This window comes from Tamandua tetradactyla, chromosome 8 (assembly GCF_023851605.1).
Source record: "Tamandua tetradactyla isolate mTamTet1 chromosome 8, mTamTet1.pri, whole genome shotgun sequence".
Taxonomy (NCBI): domain Eukaryota; kingdom Metazoa; phylum Chordata; class Mammalia; order Pilosa; family Myrmecophagidae; genus Tamandua; species Tamandua tetradactyla.
This window is the reverse complement of record NC_135334.1, coordinates 104114815-104140560: the sequence shown is the minus strand read 5'-3', so window position 1 is coordinate 104140560 and position 25746 is coordinate 104114815. Positions and strand designations below refer to the sequence as shown.

The window sequence follows — 25746 nt, the reverse complement described above, 5'->3', positions numbered from 1 at the left end:
AAGAATGGAAGGAGGATTTAGGGGCAAATGGAGACTGACCAGCATACTTAGAAATTCAGAAGAGTAAGATCTACCTAGAAAGCCAAGAAATGCAATTCACTTGATAAACTTGAAATAAGGTATCTTTACAGAGCCTGTTAATGATCCCTTCTCTCAGCTAATACTAAGTCTCAAGCCAGAAGCAAATTAATTATCCTCCAGGCAATGTCTTTTTCTCTTACTTTGAAACTCTGTTTCGCTTCCCAACTGTGTATCCTTTCTTCATGGTGTTTATATTTTACAATCTATCATATTCATTGCAAGGCAGCTAGGCAAAGTACAAATTATGGAATGGTAGTTTTCAGGCGGTTCTAACTTACTAGGCAAATTGGAGTTTTACAGTCAATGGTATCGTAGAAAGTGCAATTTTCATCAACGTCATTCGTTTCTATTTTGTTTGAACCATAAATAAACATGTTAATTTCCATATACATTCTAAGCACTGAATAACAGTCTCTGGAGTCTGCTTTAATGATCATTTAACAAACAACATGAACACATATGTATAATGTAGTCACAGAAGATGGTGGTTTTCAAAAACTTTTGGTCAGGATACAGTCAGAAATATAGTTTATCTGCAATCTCATTTACACACAAAATGACTATATATACATGTATATTTATATGTATATATACATAGTTCATTGGTAACAGTAATTTTACTTCATGGGATATGCTATGATATTTCCTATTCTATTCATTCCATAAAATGCTGATCAAAACCCAATGAAATGATTTTAGGACTCATTAACTAGATATGCTAGATGGTATTCTAAGACTAATCCTTACATTTCTAGGAGGTAAGTACTATTATTATCCCAATTTTAAAAGGTAAGGAAACTAAGGAATAGAGAAGTCATTTAACTTATCCAAGATTTTTTCATAAGTGAATGGCAGAACTGGGGTTCAAAAACAGATGCAGTCTGTCTTGAGAACTATATGGTAAAGAAGGAAAAGAGAGGTCAGATTACCCACAAGGGATGAAGGAAAGAAAATAAGTAACACTACTGCATGGTGCATGGTAGGGACTCATTCTCCCCATTGAATTTTCCTAGGTGGTGCCATTTGCCCAGAGAGGGAGAACAAGAGATGGAGCAAATTTGAGGGGAAAAAGTAATTAACTAAAAGTCTTCTCAGAGAAAGTAATCATTGTGTAGAACTCCTTCCTTATACTGGCCTAGTGAGATGAGGCCAAAGGAAATTCTTGAAGAGTTTCAAAATTTAGAACCACAATACCATCTTCTATCTCACCTATAATCATGGAATATAATTTTACCTTGGAAGAAGTTGTTTTGACTTTTTAGAATCCATTAAAATGTGAAGCTGGAGACCTTCAAAGCAAAGAAGAATTTCTAATAGGATGATCAGAAGAAAAGTCTCTCATCTAGGTCCAACCACCATCGACTTACACATACAGTGGCAATCAAAGCCTCATCCTTTCCAATTTTGCTGTCCTCTAATCCATTTTCATATTAGTTGACAGAATAATCTTTTAAAAATGCAAATACAATCATGTCAGTTCCCTGTTTCAAACACTTTGGTGGATCTGTATGCTCTTAGGACAACGCACAAAAAAGTTCTGTGTGATCCAACTCTAGCTGACCTCTCTAGCTAGTCTTCCTTTCTCTCTCAGCCATCCAGTTTCAGCACTCATTTTACAGCTCCTCCAATATACCTTTTCATCCTGCCTTATATTCCTTGGGCAAAGGTTATATTTAATGATATTCAATAGGGTGAAGTACAACATTTTGTTTTAGTAATGTTTGTGTTACCAAAAATAATGAAAAGGGGACAGACCATTATCAATAGTTCAGATGGTCTAGTTAATTTTGCCAAGTTATCTCTTCTATACTTGTTTATATTTATGAAAATTCTTTCACTCTGCTGGTGCATAGCAGAACTGACCTCCTATGGTTAGTAAGATTAGTAGCATTTACCTCATATCCTGTTCTAGCATTTTAAATTTTAGATAAATAGGCAGTACCATATGGTGTTTTCTTTTATAGGATTTTTAAACTGCTCCTGGAGTCAAAATGCCTGGGTTTGAATCCTGGCCCTGCAAAAGAATATGACTAAATTGATTTTACTGTAATATTGTAGAACATAGGCAGCAAGCCTTAAGTCATGAGTTCTAAGATTTGCCTAGTCCTGGCTTTCTGTGTGAATTTGACCAACAATAAGAAATGGCAGCTTGCAGGGAAGAAAATGAAAATGTTAACTTCAAGCGCTAGAGAATGGACTACAAAGCTTAATAGATGATATGGGTAACTTAAAATAGATCATATCATATGGGTAAATATAGTTATTGCACCCCAATTAAATGACCATGGAGCAAACTTTAACAGAAAAGATGGAAGCCAGCTAATAATGGCTTTAATTTTCTCTAAAAATAACCAAAAAAGATTTACATTAAAAAAGTATAAGTAACTGAAAATGTTCCTGAAGAATGTGCCAGAATATATGTATATATATATAAAATCTTCTAATAAAAGGTGAGAGTGAACCTTAATTCAAGGCAGAGGAGCTAACTTGGAAAAAATTTAAGAAAGTTCTGTTTACATCCTTCGCCACAGAGATATAGAGAGAATCTGAAGGAATCCTTTAAATTGTGTAAACAGAAATATTGTGAGGCTACTGGGACAACTTTAATTCACCACTATCCATACCCATTCAATACCTTTATTACTACATCTACTTTGGAATCCAAATTCATACAATATAATAACAAGAACAAAAATAGGTAGGCGCTGTCAAAACATGCCCCGAGATGTGAAGACTCTCTCTAAAGCTGTGGAAGTAATACATTTATGAGAGTAGTAACTTTTATGACTGCATTCTCTATAAGAAAACAGAATTCACTTCCTATTGGCAGATCCTAGACAAATGACTCCTAAATACTACAATTTTTAGAATAAAATAATGTTCTTCAAGTAATTTTCTAGCTTAAAATCTGAAGTGAAGATTCCAGTCCCACATGAAAGAACAATGAGCAGGTTAAAGGAGATTCTATGTAAATAGTAAAAAACATACACAGAAACACAGAAACAAGATTCTGAAAGAGAAAAGGAGAGAAGTCTATTCTGAGTTAGAGAGGAAAAGCATATTTTTGAAGTGGATTTACGGCGCAAAAGAGAAAACTCTAGAATGCATATAATTTGGATTTTGTGAAATTCTAGAAAGGTCTGTTTTACTTTCTGTGTATAGCCCACTGACTATAAAATAAAACATGAAAATGAGATAAAAAAGCAAAAGGAAATAAAAAGGACCAGGCAGAAAAGAACAGGTGAACAAAGTAAATAAGGAAAGATTACAAGAAAAAAAATCACTTCTAATAGCTGAATTAAAATCTGAATAGAGGCAGTTAAAACCATAGTCAACTGTAGAAAACCAAATCTGTAACAGAAAAAAATCTTGGAGAGATTTCTCAGACTACTGAGATAAAGTAAAAATACTAAACAAGGAAGTAAGAGATATGCAGAACAGATAACACAAATTCAATCAATAGATAATCAGGGCTCCAAGGATAGAAAGAGAGGGATTTTCTAAAGCAAAAGCATTCCTTAGTAGATGAAACAGATTTTGGATAGGCAAAAAAATTAACAAAACTGTCCTAAGAGTACATGGAAAATTAATGAAAATAAATCAATCAGTGATATTTCTTACTGAAATTTATGAATATAAAAATTTCTAAAGAAAAAAATTCAATCAACACCTAGTGGGGAATAGGGCAAAGGGATAGGAAACAGATTACCAAAATAGGGAAAAGACAAACTGGGCTGAATTTAGGTTTCTCCACAATAATACATTGGAAAGGAGAAAGGCTGATATCTACAAATTCCCCAAATTTATACTAATTCAAGTTGTTGCCCATGTAAGAAGGCATGAGGAACACAATCTCAGGCAGATGAAAGCTCAGATATTTTCCTTTTGAATATTTACAGAAAAAAACTTTAATCAATTAACTGAGAAATTAGTTCACATGAACTCAAAATGGGGACTTTTATTATAAAAGGGCTAGAGGAGTGCTTTTAAATGAATTAAAAAGGTCTAAATATAGACAATTATTTTAGATATGGTAGCCAAATCATGTAAATTGCAATTAATAACTATCGTAAGAGTAGATACTAGCATCTAAAATCCAAGAATGTATTTAAAAAAAACAAGAAGTGAGGTGGGAGAAGAAGGGAAAATTAAAATGTTTATACAAAATACATCTTGTATTTATTGTTTATAGGAATTGCATCTAAAATAATATTGCTCAGAAAGACAAAATACTTACTTTATGAATATGGCTAAAACTGTGTTAGAATTAGAGTTCTAATAAACTAAGTTATAACTACATGATGGCAATACTTTACAACTAATAAGGTTCTATGTTTTAAGATAATTTAATGGACCATGAATGTGCATTGCATAAACAATCATGCACATATGAAGAGATATACATATATAATAAACTGTTACTATTGATGATGGATTATTAATTATTTAATTTTATTCCTGATATTTTTCTGAATTTTATCATTTTAATCATAAAGCAAAAATATCCATGTCCAAGAAGTTTAAACAAGAAATAACATATATAATATGATGAAATACTGTCAAAAAGATGCAACACATAACACCATTAACATCAATCATCTAACGTGATGGAATCATGGGTGAATTTAATTTTGTCCTTACATTCTTCTGTATATTATAAATTTACTTCAATAAGCATATGTATCTTTATAAATTGTTAGAAATAAGCTTATCACAGTTTTATAATCTGCTTACAATTATAGTCAAAAGGATAGACTCAATTATGCTTTTAGTTTATTCCTTATGGATGTCTATATTCTCCAAATTCAGTATACAGAGCACATATTATTCCCAAATTCCAAAAAAAAAAACTGTTCTTAAAAAATGTCTTCTAACATCCATTTTCCAACACAGTAAAAGTAAGCCAAAACCCCACTGGTCCAATTTAAATGTGTTTCCTCTTGCATAGTTTTCAGAGGCAATGAGGAAAAAGTTTCAGTTTTCAAACAACAAATGGTCTGACATGTCATCTTTTCTGAAAGAACTAAAATGGTTAGCCTAAAACTCAGCTTCCCTAAGAACTGCTTAGTTTTCTACGAAAATGTTAGCTTCTATTTCTGACTTAATTTGACAGAGTAAAGAACATGGAATTTTTTCAGAAGTATAAAAACACAAAATGAATAAATAAATGAAAAGGAATTGATAACTATATTTCCTCAAAAGACGTTTATATTTAAATGATGAAAATGTTTCCTTTATAGCTCACTTACTACAAGTTATAATTATATGTATATTTGTAAGAATATAATCAATCCATCTAATTTGTCCATCCATCCATCCATTCATTCTCTCTGGAAATAGCCCTTAGCCAAATTCATGTTTTTCTTTCGCATGATATTTTATACTATTATTACATATGTATGTAATAAATGATATATATCCATTAATTAGCATTTTCTATTTTACTTATATATGCAATGATTATTTTAACTGTTTGCTTGTCCTTTCCCCTTATGTAATGTCACCATTAACCCCTTCTTTCTCATGTTCTCCATGATAATACAAACAATGTATTACAAAGTTTGTAATAATAATTAATTAGGGCTTCTGAAGGGCTTTGTTTTACAAAAACAGCATCATATTATGTAAACTCCTTTGCATTTTGCTTTTCGCAACATTGGCTCCAGGATTTCCCTCCAAGTTGGTGTCATGTAAGTACTAGTTCTTTAAAGGCTGCTTATTATATTCATCCAATCCTCTATTGCTGGGCATTCACTTTATTTCTAGCTTTCTGCTATTAGTAATGATAATTCAACAAATACATTCATACGCTTCCTTACCTAGTAATTATTTTTTTTCAGATGGGAAAGATTCTAAACAGGTTATGCATTTTTTAATATTAAAATGCCTACCAAAAATGAATAAGAGTATCCTTTATTTCACATCCACAAAGGCAAAAATTCTTATGTTTTTCCGATCTGATAAGTGTAAAATATTACAACACTATTATTTAAATTTCATTTCCCTGACTGCCACTGAGTTGGAGCATCTTTAAACAGCTTTCTTGATCTTTTATGAATGATGACCCCTTTAAATCCTTTGCCCATTTTTCAAATTGGAAATTTTCACCTCCTTTTCAATCTTATATGAATGCTTACTATATCATAGGAATAGATCTTAATATATATTAATCCTTCATCTATGCGTTATACTTGTAATAGTTCTTTTCTAAATTAACTACTTGGAAATTTTAACACACTGTTTTGACATGTAATTGAAAAAATCTTATATAATCAGGGCAATGCAACAGAGGTTCAGGGGCAGACTTCTCGCCTGCCATGCGGGAAACTAGGGTTTGATTCCTATAATCAGTTATTTCTATTTTTTATTTTATAGATATACGGTTTCCAGTCTATATTAAGGAAGTTTTCCAACCTTAGATTTTATATCTCCTCAACTTTTTAAAAGAATTTTCAGTTTCACTTTTTCATACATTTTTATTCCATTTGAAATTTATTGTGGATTTAACTACAATTTAATTTAATTTATTTATTTATTTTTTTGCATGGGCAGGTACTGGGAATTGAGCCCGGGTCTCCCTCATGCAGGCGAGAACACTGCCTGCTGAGCCACTGTGGCCCACCCTAAATTTAATTTAAACATGATTAAAAATAGGACTTTATTCTCTTAAAGATTGATATGCAGTTTTAACAGCACCCTTTCTTTAAAATTGCATTAATTTCTTTATGAATTAAAATACCTTTGTCTGCTATTAAATTCATTTATACAGCAGAATCTATTTCTGGATCCTCTCTTTCCCCTAATCTACTTATTCTTACATTACAGTGATTTTATATTATGGTCTGACATTCAATAAGGCAAATTTCTTCTCCATTTTCTTCTTTTTCAAAACAATCTTTCATTTTTTTTCTCCATATAAATTTAAGTAAATATTATCTAAGTAATAAAAAAAATCAATAGGGAAGTGTTTGGAATTCCATTAAATGTCTATATGAATTTGGGGAGAACCAGCATTTTTTTATGGCATTAATTCTTTCCATCCCAAAACAAGTGTATATTTCCTTTAGTTCTGATCTTCTTTCAAGTAAATTGTATAATTTTTTTTTCATTTAAGAACTATGCCTCTCTTGTTAAATTTATTCCTAAGTATTTTATATAGTCTTAGCTGTTTTCATGAATGGAATATTATTCCCCATGTCTTTTCCTAGGTATTTTCTATTTGAGTATGTTTTTTGTGCTTATCCAACCAATTTATATCATCTTATAATATTACAAGTTTGTTGAGTTTTTAGGTATTTAGTGAACTCATTATAAACAAAGAATACTTTCACTCTCTTTATTTTTTATCTAAATTACATTTGCCAGACCTACCAAAAACTATTACATAATAATATTCTAGAATTTACATCAGGATTTTGATTTAAGTTGCTATAATGTTGTAACTTTTAAAGAAATAATTACTGTTTGTCCTTGGTTACTAGAACACTTTACATTTAAGAAGTTTCCTTATATTATGATTTAATTAAGAATGGCTGATCACTGTCATGTTTATCAATCTATGATTGATTGCCTAATATACAACCTCCCCTTGTATATCTGAAATAAACCCTACTAAGGACATAGGTATTATTCTTTTTACTAAATGATAGATTAGATATGCTAAAGTTTTACATTTATATACATCAATGAGGTTGAATATATTTTCTTATCAGGATTATAGTATATTAAAATTATGCAGGATTCATAAAATGAACTAAAAGAGCTTTCCATATTTACTATTGGCAGGATTAGTATAATTAGCATTGCTCTTACCTATTTTTGAAGAGCTAGCAGTTGAGAATCAATCCATTTGGTCATGGTGCATTTTTTCTAAGTACTTTACTTTTCTAACCTCTTTTATGGTAATGACCTACTCAAATTTCACAATTGAGTCAAATTCAGTAATTGATATTTTGCTAAGACATCATTCATTTCATCGAGGTTTCACATCTGTTCCTACAGAACTGCAGTTATATTATCTTGCAATTAACTTATTTTATATCTATTATCTTTATTCTCAATCCTAGGCAGTTATCTCTCTCTTTTTCCCTTAATCAGGCTCAAAAGAGAGGTTGCTATTTTCAAAGAATGGTCTCTTGGGATGTCTTTAGCTTTTCTATTATTTTTTCCCAAAATCTTTTATTTTAGATTTTATCTGTATTAATTCCTTATTCCTGGACTATTTTGATTTATTTTCTTATTCTTCAAATGACTTGTTATATTTGTAAAAGGAGTCATTTTGTTGATGAAATCCAAAAGTCTAAGAAGATTTGTGCCATTTTTTATGGCATTAATTCTTTCTACCCCAAAACAGATATATCTTACTATATCTTTCCTTTAGTTCAGATCTGTTTAAGTAAATTATATACTTTTTTTTCATTTAAGAACTGTGCCTCTCTTGTTATATTTATTCCTAAGTCTTTTATATAGTTTTAGGTGTTTTCATGAATGGAATATTACTTCCCATGTCTTTTTCTAGGTATTTTCTATTTGAAAGTTTTTAATGTTTATCCAACCAACTAATTTGGCTACTAAAATTTAATAAAATCAAGTATTAGATTATGGGTCAGAATAAATGTCCCAATTTTATCTCTGTTAAGTCATGTATATCTATAGCAAATCACTTCATCTGTCTATGATAACTCTCCCCAATCTCTAAATGCAAGACAGAATATATAGCCTCAATGTTCTCTTCAGGTATAAAATCATACCTGATAAAGTTTGATTTGAGAAAGTAGGGTGTTTGAAGGAATGAGAGACATTGGAACAAGTGGATTAAGAATCACTGGCTTAAGAAACAAAAATAGTTAGGAAAATTCAGTTTTTCTAAGGCAGTGAAATATAATGGAGGCTTACACTCCACAAATCCTCAGGTCATAATTAAATGAATTCATAAGATGTTTCACAAAGTATAAGTTCTTCTTAAAGAAAGTACATCTAAGTTACATTTCAGGATGACAAAAAAAGATCAAAATTTTTATTTTAATTAATAAAAAATTAGTATCATGTCATTCAACCATATCCTCATAGTATTAGAAGAATTTGACTCTGGGCCAAATTTTGGTTCAAGGGTTCTATATACCCCTTGATTTTTTTTATATATATATAAATATTTTAATCTTTTTTTATTGTATAGTATAACATATAAACAGAGCAAATAAAATTAAAAAAAAGCAATAGTTTTCAAAGCACTCTTCAACAAGTAGTTACAGGACAGATCCCAGAGTTTGTCATGGGCTACCATACCATCATCTCAGATTTTTCCTTCTAGCTGCTCCAGAATACAGGAGGCTAGAAGGCTTAAGTATTTGTTTTATCATCACAATTGACTTTTTTCCTTTTTTTTTTGTGAAAAATAACATATATATAAAAGCAATAAATTTCAAAGCACAGCACCAGAATTAGTTGTAGAACATATTTCAGAGTTTGACATGGGTCACAATTCCACAGTTTTAGGTTTTTACTTCTAGCTGCTGCTAGACTCATTTATTAAATCCTATCTTCCCTGTATACCTCCACCATCCCATTTGATATTTTTCCATCCCTCTCTTTGGGGGTGTGTGGGCTATGTCCATTCTAAATTTTCCATATTGTCGCTTATATGGGGTAGGAAGATGGAACTATCTCATGTTCTGGAGAGGCTGGGCCCTCTAGGTTTCAGGATTTACCTGGACTAGGGACCCATCTGGAGGTTGTAGGTTTCTGGAAAATTACTCTAGTGCATGGAACCCTTATGGAATCTTATATTGCCCTAGGTACTCTTAAGGATTGGCTGGAATGGTCCTGGTTGGGGGTTGGCAGGTTATGATAGGTAGCAAGATCTAACTGAAGCTTGTGTAAGAGCAACCTCCAGAATAGCCTCTCGACTCTATTTGAACTCTCTCTGCCACTGATACTTTATTAGTTACACTTCTTTTTCCTCATTTGGTTAGGTTGGAATCGTAGATCCCATGTTGCCAGGGCAGGATTCATCCCTGGGAGTCATCTCCCACGTCAGGAGGGAGACTTTCAACCCTGGGTGTCATGCCCCACATAGCATGGAGGGTAATGATTTCACTTACAGAGCTGGGCTTAGAGAGAGTGAGGTCACATATGAGCAACAAAAGACGTCTTCCAAAAGTAACTCTTAGGCATGACTATAGGTAGTCTAAGCTCCTCCTCTACCTACATAAGCATCAAAAGAGTAAGCCTCAGGATCGAGGGCATGGCCAATTGATTTGTATACACCCCTTGATTTTGCAAACAAAAGTCTATGCATATTTTTCTTACATTTTTATTCGGGGAGACAATTATATTCATTAGATTTGCAGAGCCTGGGACCTGAAAAACTATTCTAGATTGTAATCCAATTATCTACCCTCTCTGACAAAAATTTTTCCATGGTCATGTTTTGCTACTTCATGCCACTGATGTATTCTAGAGTACATCAAGTCCAAACTTATCTCTGTAACTACCATCTATTATTTTTTACTCCAGTCTCTCTAGAGCATACGAGAATAGAATAATCCCCATTTCTGAAAGCAGCCCTTCACATATTTGGTAATAGCCATCTTAGTTCCAAGATATTTTTCTTCTTAGGATGATGGCTTTAAAACACTATAATATATAGACTTAACTCCCTAATTCATTTTTTTTCTTTAAAGGAAGATGTTTATATATCTCTATCTAGGGCATATAGAGTAATATTTGACTCCTTCTGTAGAATGGTTCTTGTGTGTCCTCCTGAGCCAAATGTCATATCTAGAAAAACCTAATCAACAAGAAAAAAAAAATCACTCACCATGTGTAAAACATAGTATTTTATATTTTCTAAAAGCCCTATAGTGAAAGCTCACTAAATCTGACCTATTGTTAATGACAGAAAGATAGATAACTCTAAGTTTACTAGATAATTTCAGAAAGCATTTAGAGAAAAAACTGCATTAGTTTGATGTATTTGACTTCCTAAGTTCTGCAGAACTTCACATTCTTATTTACTCCATTAAATTCTTGGAAACTGTAACTCATAAAATTCTTTAACAATTATTTTATAACTATGGACTACTTGTCAAAATATTCATGGGTGGATTTCAACACACCTTTAATCTTGTAACCAGAGCTGTTTTGTACTTATTTTCATGAATTCAGAAAGAATAAAGCAGTCATATCATTAAATGCATATTTTATTTGCATCAATTTTTACTGGAAAAAAAAAGGGTGGGAATATCTAGTGGAATGAGGCATCATGCAAAGCAGAACAAATTCCAAGGTGACAAACAGAGCTCTACAAAAACTTTTCAGGTCCAAAATTAAAGAAATACATAAGACTAGTACTTACGGATACGATTCTGAAAGCTGGTTAGCTATTGCATAAGCTGTTGGGTCTCTATCTAGGGCATACAGAGTAATATTTGACTCCTTCTGTAGAATGGCTCTTGTGTGTCCTCCTGAACCAAATGTCATATCTAGAAAAACCTAATCAACAAGAAAAAAAAATTATCACTTACCATGTGTAAAACATAGTCCTGCCAAGTAACTACCTTAGTTTCTAGAAGCACATAATGATGTATAAGAGCTGATGGCAAATAGAAAAACAATTATTATTTTTTTTATCTAGAGTTCAATTTGTTATACTTGGGATGAGGCACAATTATGAAAAATCAGTCCAACAGAAATAAATGGTCAGTGTATCAGTAAAATGACGATCCCTGCTTAGACTGGCTAATTCAAGACAAACTGAAAATTTCCTCCATAAGGACAAATTGGCCACATTGTTCTACGCCTACCTTTCTAAGGCTTTCCAGTACCCAGCTGGTGGTAAAATTTCCAACAATCTCTTGTCATTTACAACTACTGTGGCTCACTTTATTTCAATTTCTGTAAATGCTTTATATTACTATTACCTACCTAACTGGGTGGGATGAACTATAATTTCTCATCCAAACCAAGAAACTTTTGAGAATGAAAGGTTTGCCAATGATAATTACTACCAGGGAACACAATATGATATATAGGAACACATGTTTTCAAATGCTTGGATCATGCCAGGTATATAAAAAATTCAATTGAATATGAATTTACTTGTTGGCTATTTTATTTGGTCACACTCTAAAGAGAATAGTCAGGTCACAGTTTGGCAAGAAACCACATTTGTGTACAAGTTAGTTGACTATGGTTGCTCTGAAAGACAAGACACTCTCAGCATATTCCATCATAGTTATGCTCTTAGTTTAGCATGCCCTTTCACAAGGTTTACTGGTATTATGAAAATAAAAGCAATTACTCCAATAATATTCAATACCATGACAAATAACATAAACTATCTGTCCAGCTTTTTAAAATATTTAAACATATAACTTTAAAAAAGTTAGTGTATATATTTCACAAGAAGTGAGAATTCCTTCAATGGACCTGAGTATTTCCTTAGCCCTGCAAGTTTCAATTTATTTCAGGTAAAGTGATCAGAAACAGGGCACAATTATGCTTTGATTTTCACTTCCAACTAAAACCATCCTCTGATCAAGTGCTTTGAAAAGTCAGCCTACTATTAAAGGAATAATATGGAGGAAATCTTCTGATCAAAACTCAAAAGAGAAGAAAGCCGAGAATGAGAGAAGAGTCGAGTGTGTGACCTGCACATCTGGCCTCCTCTCACTTCGCTCTCATGGCCTTACCTCCCTCTGCCCTGCTTGCTGCACAGAACACCTTCCACCATGGCCACCTCAGCAAGTTCCCACTTGAACAAAGGCATCAAGCAGTTTTACAATGGCTCTGCCTCAGGGTGAGAAAGTCCAAGCCATGTATATCTGGATTGAAGGCACTGGAGAAGGACTGCACTGCAAGACCCGCACCCTGGACAGGGAACCTAAGTGTACAGAAGAGCTGCCTGAGTGGAATTTTGTTGGCTCCAGTAGTTTCTAGTCTGAAGGCCCCAATAGTGACATGTATCTCAAGCCTGTTGCCATGTTTTGAGACCCTTTCCACAAGGACTCCAACAAGCTGGTGTTTTGTGAAGTTTTCAAGTACAACTGAAAGCCTGCAGAGACCAATTTATGGCACTCCTGTAAATGGATAATGGATATGATGAGCAACCAGGATCCTTGGTTTGGAATGGAGCAGGAATATATCCTGATGGGGACAGACGTACACTCCTTCAGCTGGCCTTCTAAAGGCTTCCCTGGGCCCCAAGGCCCATATTACTGTGGTGTGGGAGCAGACAAAGCCTATGGCAGAGACATTGTGGAGGCCCAATACTGGGCCGGCGTGTACACAGGCATAAAGATCGCGGAAATAAATGCTGAGGTCATGCCTGCCCAGTGGGAATAACAGGTAGGATCTTGTGAAGGAATTGACATGGGAGATCATGTCTGGGTGGTCCGTTTCATCTTGCATTGTGTATATGAATACTTGGGTGTGACAGCAACCGTCAATCCTAAGCTGATTGCTGGGAACTGGAACAGTGTAGGCTACCACACCAACTTCAGCACGAAGGCCATGCGAGAAGAGAATGGTCTGAAGTACATTGAGGAGTCCATGGAGAAGCTAAGCAAGCGGCACCAGTACTACATTCATGCCTATGACCCCAAGGGGGCCTGGACAACGTCCGGGCCTAATTGGGTTCCACAAAACCTCCAACATCAATTGATTTCTATGCCGGCGTGGCCAACAGTGGCGCCAGCATCCACATTTCCCAGCCCGTCCGCCAGGATAAAAAGGGTTACTTTGAAGACCACCGTCCCTCTGCCAACAGTGACCCCTTCGCGGTGACAGAAGCCCTCATATGCATGTGTCTGCCCAACAAGACCGGCAATTAGCACATCCAGCACAAGACCTGAATGGACTAGACCTCCAGCCATCAAACCCCTCCTATTCTTCATTCCACTCCGACTTTTCCTCTCTCCCAATTGTCCTCGTAACTCAAAGGGCAGAATATCAAGGTCTTTTTAAGCCTAAAAAAAAAAAACTGGAAAGAGCAGGAAGTAAAATATGAGGGATGTAAATGGTAAAAATGTGCAAACTGATTTTTAAGATAGTGTGCTAGTATAATTTAACCTTACACTTCTGTCATTGCCAGCAAAAAAGACATGGCTACGTAAATTTTTCAAAATTAAAAAAAAAAAATTAACTTTAAAAAAACACTTTAATTCTTATCATTCTTTGGTTATCATTAGTAAATATTTATAACTCAAGAGCAAACAATTTTCTTCCCCAGTGTGAATACTTACTCTATTCATCTAGGAATAGGTAGCAGTCTTCTACCATATATTACCTCAGTTTTAAAACTGGTAGGGGATAAGCACGATTTTAAAAAAGGACTGTAAAGTAATCATGTTAAAACACTGAATGAAGCAGCATCCGAGCTATAGGTTTTTGTTTTGTTTTGTTTTGTTCATACTATTATTACTTTTATTTTTTTTCTCTATATTAACATTCTATATCTTGTTCGGTTATATTGCTAGTTCTTCTAAACCGATGCAAATGTACTAAGAAACGATGATCATGCATCTATGTGATGATGTTAAGAATTACTGACTGCATATGTAGAATGGTATGATTTCTAAAAAAAAAATGGACAGCATAATACTACCTAATTGTAATGTAATTATGTTAAAACACTGAATGAAGCTGCATCTGAGCTATAGTTTTTTTTTCTTATATATTTTTGTATTTTTTATTTTTATTTTTATTTTTTCTCTATATTATCATTTTATTTCTTTTTCTGTTGTCTTGCTATTTCTTTTTCTAAATCGATGCATATGTACTAAGAAATGATGATCATACATCTATGTGATGATATTAAGAATTACTGATTGCATATGTAGAATGGAATGATTTCTAAATGTTGTGTTAGTTAATTTTTTTTAATTAATAAAAAATATATATATATGGAAAAAAAAAAAGGACTTTTCCCAGGCAAAACTATAAACCATTTCCTTGTTATGGCAATAATACCAAGTCTTGCTACAACACTAGATTTAAACTAAAAGTGTCAAATAACATAATTTACATACAATTACCTTATCCCAAACCAAGAAAAGCCCCAATCAACATTTAAAAATAAAGAGCCTCATTATTAAGAATATTCTGGAAAATGTGAATGAGATGATTAAAATTTACATGATTATTTTTTAATATATCATGATTATGCCTTTGGAGATGTACTGACAATCAAGGAAGTTTCCACGGGATTGGGGGGGGGGGGTAATCTATTATTACCAGTCAAATGTTACAGAGCAAACAGTGCAAAACAAAAAGAATTTATGAAACTAGATGTGAACTCCACCACATGTCCTAGGTTAATAGGTGATTGGAGCAATCAATTTTCATTTTAAAAATTCTAATATACAGTGCTCATCAAATATAATAGTAACATCTAAGCTTCATGAGGCACCCAGTGCTATGAATTGAAAAGGAAGCCAATTCGTTTTCCCTTCTCCTCGATTAACATGACACAATTTTTTTTCTTGGAACATAAATCTTTGTCACGTTTATTTCTATATAATATATTCTTTTAATTATATTTTAAATTTTAAATTTATTTATTTATTAATTAAAAAAATTTAACAAACGAACTAAAACATTAACATGTGATCATTCCTTTCTACATATATAATCAGTAATTCACAATATCATCACTTAGTTACATAGTCATCATTTCTTAGAACATTTGCATCAATTCAGAAAAAGAAATAAAAAGACAGCAGAAAAAGAAATAAAACAAAAACAGAAAAAAAACAGATTATACATACCATACCCCTTACCCCTCGCTTTCATTGATCACTAGCATTTCAAACTAAATTTATTTTAACATTTGTTCCCCCTATTATTTATTTTTATTCCATATGTCCTACTTGTCTGTTGACAAAGTAGATAAAAGGAGCATCAGACACAAGGTTTTCACAATCACACAGTCACAATGTGAAAGCTATATCATTATTCAATCATCCTCAAGAAACATAGCTACTGGAACACAGCTCTACATTTTCAGGCAGTTCCCTCCAGCCTCTCCATTACATCTTGGATAACAAGGTGATATCTACTTAATGTGCAAGAATAACCTCCAGGATAAGCTCTCGACTCTGTTTGGAATCTCTCAGCCATTGACACTTTGTCTCATTTTACTCTTCCCCCTTTAGGTAGAGAAGGTTTTCTCAATCCCTTGATGCTGAGTCTCAGCTCATTCTAGGGTGTTTCTCAATCCCTTGATGCTGAGTCTCATCTCATTCTAGGATTTCTGTCCCACGTTGCCAGGAAGATCCACACCCCTGGGTGTCATGTCCCACACAGACAGGGGGAGGGTGGTGAGTTTGCTTGTGTTGGCTGGAGAGAGAGACCACATCTGAGCAACAAAAGAGGCTCTCTTGGAGGTGACTCTTAGGCCTAAATTTTAAGTAAACTTGACCTATCCTATCTGGGGTTAAGTTTCATATGAACGAACCCCAAGACTGGGGGCTCAGCCTATCTTTCTGATTTCATTTATGCCCCCACCCCTCCTCCCTCTATCATTCTCACATGCAGCTTCATTCAGTGTTTTAACATAATTGTATTACAGTTAGGTAGTATTGTGCTGTCCATTTCTTGGTTTTGATATTCAGTCCTGTTGCACAATTTGTATCCCTTCAGCTCCAATTACCCAATATCTTACCCTATTTCTATCTCCTGGTGGTCGCTGTTACCAACAAAATACTCCGAGTTTATTCACTAATGTCAGTTCATATCGGTGAGACCATACGGTATTTGTCCTTTTATTTTTGGCTAATCTCACTCAGCGTAATGTCCTCAAGGTCCATCCATGTTGTTACATACTTCATAACTTTATTCTGAACATGACACAATTTTTTATTTGTACAACTTGATAATACAATAAGGACACTAGCCTTTTTTTTTTCTTTGCTTAACAAATGCTTAAGAACAAATAAATCAGAACTAGCAGAACTAGTTTGCAGCTAGCAAACTAGAACTGTAAGAACTGCTGTCACTGAGCTGGAATCTTTAAACACAATGGGGATGACAGGATGCCGAGTTGGCAGAAGCCAGGTGGCAGCACTTAATCACCAAAGACAGGGTAGACGCGGCTATTATAACAGACAGCAAACTCAAAGGAGGCATCAGAATTATATGACACGCAGAGATTTGTGGCATTGGCTAGTAAATCATGGGGTACCTAGAAATACAATAGAAGGGCAGTCTACTAAATTCTTGTTGGAGCTGTATAAACAAAAGAGTTCTAGGTCAAGGGAACAGAAGTCTAACCTGAATACAAAAACACAGAGTCACGGCCCCTTAATCAATTTCCAGACTTGAAAAAGTTTACATACCCTGAGCCCCTTGAATGAAGGGGAGGCCAGGTCCCTATGGGGGAGAAACCTGTTACACTGCCACAAATTTATACTGTTTAATCTTTCTCTAAGTCTTCCCCAAGGAGACTGACAGCCTTTTACCAGGGTAACTGTGCATTGGGGAAAAGGAAATGATCAGATATTTTGGGGATTATTAGACACTGGTTCAGAAGTGCTATTAATTCCAGGGGACCCAAAACGTCACTCTGGACCACCAGTCAGAGTGGGGGCTTATGGAGGCCAGGTGATCAATGGAGTTTTAGCTCAGGTCCATCTCAAAGTGGGTCCAGTGGGCGCCCGGACCCATCCTGTAGTTATTTTCCCAGTTCCGGAATGTATAATTGGCATAGATATACTGAGCAACTGGCAGAATCCCCACGTTGGTTCTCTTAACTCGTGCAGTAAGGGCTATTATGGTGGGAAAGGCCAAGTCGAAGCCACTACAACTGCCCCTACCAAGCAAAATAGTAACTCAGAAGCAATACTGTATTCCTGGAGGGATTGCAGAGATTACTGCCACTCTTAAGGACTTGAAAGATGCAGGGGTGGTGATTCCCACCACATCCCCATTCAACTCTTCTATTTGGCCTGTGCAGAAAACAGATGGGTCTTGGAGAATGACAGTGGATTATCATAAACTCAACCAGGCAGTAACTCCAACTGCAACTGCTATTCCAGATGCAGTATCATTGCTTGAGCAAATCAATACATCCCCTGGTACCTGGTATGCAGCTATTGATCTGGCAAATCCTTTTTTCTCAATAGCTATTAGTAAGGATCACCAGAAACAGTTTGCTTTCAGCTGGCAAGGTCAGCAATATACTTTCACTGTCCTACCTCAGGGGTATGTCAACTCTCCATCCCTGTGTCATAATCTTGTTCGCAGAGACCTTGATCATTTCTGCCTCCCACAGACATCACACTGGTCCATTATATCGATGATATCATGTTGATTGGACCTAGTGAGCAAGAAGTAGCAACTACTCTAGATTTACTGGTAAGGCATTTGCATGCCAGAGGATGGGAGATAAATCCAACAAAAATACAGGGGCATTCCACCTCAGTAAAATTCCTAGGCGTCCAGTGGTGTGGGGCATGTCGAGACATCCATTCTAAGGTGAAGGATCAGTTGTTGCATCTGGCCCCTCCCACAACCAAAAAAGAGGCACAATGCCTAGTTGGTCTTTGTGGATTTTGGCAACAACATATTCTTCATTTGGGTGTGCTACTCCGGCCCATAAATGAGTGACCAGAAAAGCTGCTAATTTTGAGTGGGGACCTGAACAAGAGGAGGCTCTGCGACAGGTCCAGGCTGCTGTACAAGCTGCTCTGCAACTTGGGCTGTATGATCCAGCAGATCCAATGGTGCTGGAAGTGTCAGTGACAAATACAGATGCTGTCTGGAGCCTTTGGCAGGCCCCTATAGCAGAATCACAATGCAGACCCTTAGGATTTTGGAGCAAAGCCTTACCATCTGCTGCAGATAACTACTCTCCTTTTGAGAAACAGCTTTTGGCCTGCTACTGGGCCTTAGTAGAGACTGAACGCTTCACCATGGGCCATCAAGTTACCATGAGGCCTGAGTTGCCTATCATGAGTTGGGTGTTGTCTGACCCACCAAGCCATAAAGTTGGGCATGCACAGCAGCACTCTATTGTAAAATGGAAGTGGTATATACGAGATACAACCACAGCAGGTCCTGAAGGCACAAGTAAGTTACATGGAGAAGTGGCACAAATACCCATGGTTTCCACTTCTGCTGCCACATTACCTTCTCTTTCCCAGACCAGAGCTATGGCCTCTTGGGGAGTTCCTTACAGTGAATTGACTGAGGAAGAGAAAACTCGGGCCTGGTTTACAGATGGTTCAGCACGATATGCAGGTACCACCCGAAAGTGGACAGCTGCAGCATTACAACCCCTTTCTGGGGTGTCTTGAAGGACAGTGGTGAGGGGAAATCCTCCCAGTGGGCAGAACTTCGAGCAGTGCACCTGGTTGTTCATTTTGCTTGGAAGGAAAACTGGCCAGAGGTGCGTTTGCATACTGACTCATGGGCTGTTGCTAATGGTTTGGCTGGATGGTCAGGGACTTGGAAAGACCATAATTGGAAAATTGGTGACAAAGAGGTCTCGGAAAGAAGTATGTAGATAGACCTTTCTGAGCGGGCTAAAAACATGAAGATATTTATGTCCCATGTGAATGCACACCAGAGAGTGACTTCAGCAGAGGAAGATTTGAATAATCAAGTGGATAAGATGACCTGTTCTGTGGATACAAGTAAGTCTCTTTCCCCAGCAACTCCTACCATTGCCCAATGGGCTCATGAACAAAGTGGTCATGGTGGTAGGGATGGAGGTTATGCATAGGCTCAGCAACATGGACTTCCACTCACCAAGGTTGACCTGGCTACAGCCACTGCTGAGTGCTCAATCTGCCAGCAGCAGAGACCCACACTCAGCCCCCGATATGGCACCATTCCCCGAGGTGACCAGCCAGCTACATGGTGGCAGGTTGATTACATTGGACCACTCCCTTCATGAAAGGGGCAGAGATTTGTTCTAACTGGAATAGACACATACTCTGGATATGGGTTTGCTTTCCCTGCACGCAATGCTTCTGCCAAAACTACCATCCATGGGCTTACAGAATGCCTTATCCATCATCATGGTATTCCGCATAGCATTGCTTCGGATCAAGGAACACACTTCACAGCAAATAAAGTGTGGGAATGGGTGCATGCTCATGGAATTCTCTGGTCTTACCATGCTCCCCATCATACAGAAGCACCTGGATTGATAGAACGGTGGAATGGCCTTTTGAAAACTCAATTAAAGTGCCAACTAGGTGGCAAAAACTTGAAAGGCTGGGGTAATGTTCTCCAGGAAGCTGTGTATGCTCTGAATCAGCGTCCGCTGTATGGTGCTGTTTCTCCCACAGCCAGGATCCATGGGTCCAGGAACCAAGGGGTGGAAATGGGCGTAGTACCACTCACTATTACCCCTAGTGATCCACTAGGAAAATTTTTGCTTCCTGTCCCTGCTACCCTGAGTTCTGCTGGTCTACAGGTTTTAGTTCCAAAACAGGGTGTGCTTCCTCCAGGAGAAACAACAGTGATACCACTGAACTGGAAGTTAAGATTGCCACCTGGTCATTTTGGGCTACTTATGCCTCTGGATCAACAAGCCAAGAAGGGAATTACCTTATTCTCTGGGGTAATTGACCCTGACTATCAGAAGGAAGTAGGACTGCAACTACATAATGGAGGTAAAGAAGAGTTTTCTTGGAATATAGTAGATCCCCTAGGGCGTCTATTAGTACCACCATGCCCTGTGATTAAAATCAATGGAAAACTGCAACAACATAATCCAGGCAGGACTACTAATGGCTCTGAAACTTCAGGAATGAAGGTTTGGGTCACCCCACCAGGCAAAGAACCATGGCCAGCTGAAGTACTTGCTGAGGGTAAAGGGAACATGGAATGGGTACTGGAAGAAGGAAGTGATAAATATGAACTTCAACCACGTGATCAGTTACAGAAACGAGGACTGTAATTCTGTTTTGTTCATGTTATACTATTTACGTTGTAAAATATCAAGTTTAAGAATGAATGTTGCCCAAGGATTTGCACCCTATTCTGGAGAGATGTAATGTTTTTCCAGTTATATGCAGGACAGTTGAGTATTGTCAGGTAAAAGAAGAAATGTGTGCTTATTTGTTTTCATTTGGAAATTAAGTATGGTTTAAGGTGATATATATATAGGTGCCAAGTTGACAAGGGGTGGACTGTCATGGTTAGGGACACGTGTCAACTTGGCCAAGTTGTCGTACCTGTTTATCTGATTGGGCAAGCACTGGCCTATCTGTTGCAATGAGGACATTTCATAGGATTAGGTCATGATCACGTCAGCTGCATCCACAGCTGATTCCATTTGTAATCAGCCAAAGGGGAGTGTCTTCTGCAATTAGTGATGCTAAATCTAATCATGCGAAGCCTTTTAAGGAGGACTGAGAGGAGACAGGTTCCATTCCTGCTTTGGCTGGTGAGCCTCTCCTGCGGAGTTCATCCAGACCATCCATCGGAGTCGTCGGCTTTGCAGCCTGCCCTGTGGATTTTGGGTTCTACATTCCTGCAGTCACGTGAGACACTTTTATAAATTTTATATTTCCAAGTGTTCCCTGTTGATTCTGTTTCTCTAGAGAACCCTATCTAATATATCTTGGTACCAGGAGTGGGGTGCTGCTGCAGTTTGCAAATACCAGATATGCTGGAACAGTTTTTGGATGGCTAAAGATTTTGGAGGAACCGTGAAGAGAATGATGGAGAAGTCCTGGAGGGTTTGATGAGACTGTTCGTGTAAATGGAACTACTACCAATCTGGACAAAGGAGGACACATAAGGGAAAAATTGGAGTTTGCAGAGTAAGAACCATGGAAACTCAGGTCTGAAGCCAAGAAATTTCGGCCAGGAGAGTGGACCCACCCATATACATGGAGAGGGTGAGTTTACCCTGAAGGGCGAGGATGAGTCTACCCTCTCATTGCAATGGAAGAGTTGTGCAGACTCAGGCCTTGGAAAAGGCATAGCATGCTCCTTGGGGGACTGGGAGAGCCTGGCTGTCACCATGTGGAGGGGTTGAGTGTGTGCCCCAGAAATGGCAGAAAGTCCAGGGGTGGCCCTGATGCCTGGAGAGAGTGGAGCCCAGAGGTGGTCTCCTCGATGTTCCTCGAGGTTGATTTGGAAAGAGGCCAGCCGCTGCATAGGGCCTTGGAAGAGGTGGGACTGCCACTTTCTACAGTCGAAGGATAAATGACTTTCAGACTTTGAAATCCAATGGTGTTTGCCTGCAGGTTTTCCTTCCAGTTTCTCCCTATGGATCCTGTGTTCATCTTCCTTTCCATATTGGCATCAGATAATTTGTTTTGAGATTCACAGGCCCACAGCAAGAAGAGAAGTTTTTGCACCTGTTTAAAGTGATGCTTGAAGTTGCCAAGTTGACAAGGGGTGGACATGTGTTAATTAGATTCAGTTGTCAACTTGGCCAGGTGAGCATACCTAGTCTTGTTGCTGCAGGACATAAGTCAATGGTGCGTGAACCTCATCTGTTGCCAATTACATCTGCAGTCAGCTAGGAGGCATGTCTGCTACAATGAGTGACATTTGACTTAATTGGCTGGTGCTTAAATGGGAGATTGCAATGTAGCACTGCTAGCAGCTCAGCATTCCTCATCTCAGCACTTGCAGCTCAGCCCAGGCCTTTGGAGATGCGGAAAGAAGTCACCCCGGGGAAAGTTGTTGGAACCCAGGGGCCTGGAGAGAAGACCAGCAGAGACCATCCTGTGCCTTCCACATAAGAAAGAACCTCATTGGCAAGTTAGCTGCCTTTCCTCTGAAGAACCAACAAAATAAATCCCCTTTTATTAAAAGCCAATCCGTCTCTGGTGTGTTGCATTCCGGCAGCTAGCAAACTAGAACACTTAAGAAATGCTTAAGAACAAATAAATCGGAACGTTTCCAAGTAATCCTTCTATGGGTCTTATCTATACATTTATTTCAAATGTTTACCTAATATCCGATATATGAAACTCTGAAATAAGCTGACATAATTAATTTGAAAAACCAAACCCATATTTGATACTGAGAGTTTATTATGATTATTTCACCTACCACTTGTATGACCCTTGGTATTTTACATACATGCTAAGGTTATACTCAGCTAGTAAAGGGCAAAGAGCAGATATTGAATATCTAGCTCTAAAACCTGTGCTCTTTCCTGCATCATGCTGCCTACACATTAAATCAATAATATCTATATTTGCACATTGCGTTATGGAGCTTCAAGTATTAATGGTTTCTGACTTGGTCTAACAAAAGCTGTTTATGGGAGTATGGATAAGTGGTATTATCTTCATTTTTACAAACGAGAAACTCAGGTGCAGAGAGATAATGTGACCTGAAGTTCACATTACTTATAAGTAAGGGAAGCGAACCCTAAACCAGGTCTCCCCTATTCTAAATTCTGTGATATTTTGAAAGAAAAGAAGGGGAAGGTATAGAGAGAAAAAGAGGGAAGAAAGGAAGGGGAGAGGGAACAAAGAAACACAAAGAGAACAAGAGGGAAAGAGAAGGAAGGAAGGGAGGGAGGTGGGAGAGAAAGAGGAAAGGGAGGAGGGGAAGGAGGGAAGAAGAAAAAAGAGAAGGTGACTTGAGACAAGAAAAACTAGCATCTTAAGGGGGAAGATTTATATCTACATCCTCCAACTTTACCTGCATCAATACACAGCAGTTAATATTTATATTTTTGTGATATAATATGAAATAAGGATTTCAGCCTCTCAAGGTAACTATGGTGAAGATGATAATACTCATTTGTCCATGAATCCAGAAATACTTTTTAAAACATAAAAATCATTAATATAGGGCCACATAAACACAGGATTAATTATTAATTGCTCAGTCCAAGACATCTAACTATAAAGATACATATATACCTAATGTTACAAATTTATTCATTAATGAATGGGACGCTTCCAGAACATTAATAATGATTTGTAATGAACTGTATCATATAATTCTGCAATACCATGTTTTTATTTGCTGATTAGTCTAGTTGAATTTGAAATGAGAAAATGAACTTTTTTTTTATTTTAGGCTGACACTTTTTAATCAAATACACTAAATGACATTTTACCCTGATAGTTTCCTAAATATCACAGAAATGATTAGGTTCTACCAACTTTCTCCATGATTAGTCACACTTCAACATCTGAGCTATACCTGCACATCAGTTTTGAATAGAGTAAAAATACAGAATTTCCAAGATTAGAAGGACATAACAGATTATTTATTCCCTTCTCTCATGTTACTTAGGAGAAGAACAATACTAGAGAGGTTAGCTGACAGCTAGTTAACGGCAAAGGTAATACTAACATCTAGATCTTGGGCTCTTTCAACTTTGTCTCATGATACTCCCCCACTGGAATTATTTACTCATTCTGAAATTTTAAAAATCCTTCTTTGGATGTTTTTTATTCTTAATATGAGGATAGATGCACATGGGAACTTTGCTTCTTAAGATGCCAAAACAATCAAAACAATCACTGTTCTACCATTCTAATCTGCTGAATCTGATAAATTTTGCTGAATTAAATCTCAAAGACAATTATATTATATAGAATAGTGTCTGTCCATTATCTGTAACAGCCATTGGTGACAAATGATTTGATTACACAGTTTTCAAACTGACCTTAAAATTAAAAAAAAAAAAAGAAAACACTTAGAATCATAGACTCAGGGGTGGTTAGAACTAAAAGGAGCCACAGAAATCATCCAAGTTTAATTCCTTTGTGGTACATACTGTTTCATCTTTCTAGAATATACCTTATCCTACACTTTTCTATCTGTCAAATTCAATATGCTTTAGGACTCAGCATAGGCCCCTCTCTAAATGTAAAAACAGACAGAAATCAAGGGATTTGCCCAAGATTGCAGGCAAGGTAATTAAATGATTTATTTTATTTTGCAATCCAACAGTTACAGTCATTGAAATTTTCACATTAGAACAACATTTTAACAATGTTAAAATTGGACCTGAAAACATTTTTAGCCATGAACAGTATGAGGGCAAATTTTCCAATTTCATTCTCCTAATGGTGATTAGTCATTTCCAATCTGTGCAAGATTTTTAATAGTAAGTTCCTCATCTGAATTTTGAAACAATATGGCTGTACTTCACTTTAAAATTTCTTCCTATGGATATTTTCTTTTTCAGCAATTACTGATTTTGAATTTTTAGAGTTAAGTGCTTTTGAAATAATTGTAGTTAGACTTCACCTATTTGCAAGTTGCTTCATTTTGAAAGAGTGAAATGCTTCATTTACTTAAATTTCTAGATTTCTTTCAGAAGATAATTAAAATAAAATGTATGGAATTAATAATATGTATATTTACTGAGCAGAAAGGAATACCTGAAGTTCTACAGGGAGTCGAAAACCAGACATTTCATCCAGTTGGTACCAAGATGGACTATATTGAGGGAGATTACAATTCAGCTGAGCCTTAAAGACTGGGCAGAACTTGGAACTCACCCTTTCTTTTCATTCTCATATTTTCCAAATTCAGTCAGTTGCAAAATCCTGTTGATTTTACCACATACATAGGTCTTGACTCTTTCCACCCCTGTTTTTAATTCAGGCCCCTATATTTCTTTGTATTATAATTGCTATAGACCCAACAACTGATATCCATACCTCCAATCTTTCATTTTGATTCTTCTTGCTACACTGTTAGCAGGATAGCCTTTCTACTGTA

At 36.4% G+C, this 25746-nt stretch overlaps 1 protein-coding gene and 1 pseudogene across 2 annotated transcripts in view; one reads left to right on the top strand and one right to left on the bottom strand.

Moving 5' to 3' along the window:
* Window positions 1–25746, bottom strand: part of METTL15 (methyltransferase 15, mitochondrial 12S rRNA N4-cytidine) — a 321812-nt gene that overhangs the window by 162697 nt on the left and 133369 nt on the right. For both annotated transcript variants that reach the window (XM_077114273.1, XM_077114274.1), the window contains exon 3: window positions 11438–11574. In XM_077114273.1, coding sequence (XP_076970388.1) covers window positions 11438–11574 — 137 coding nt within the window. The remainder of the gene's footprint in view (window positions 1–11437; window positions 11575–25746) is intronic.
* Window positions 12807–13913, top strand: LOC143643716 (glutamine synthetase pseudogene; annotated as a pseudogene).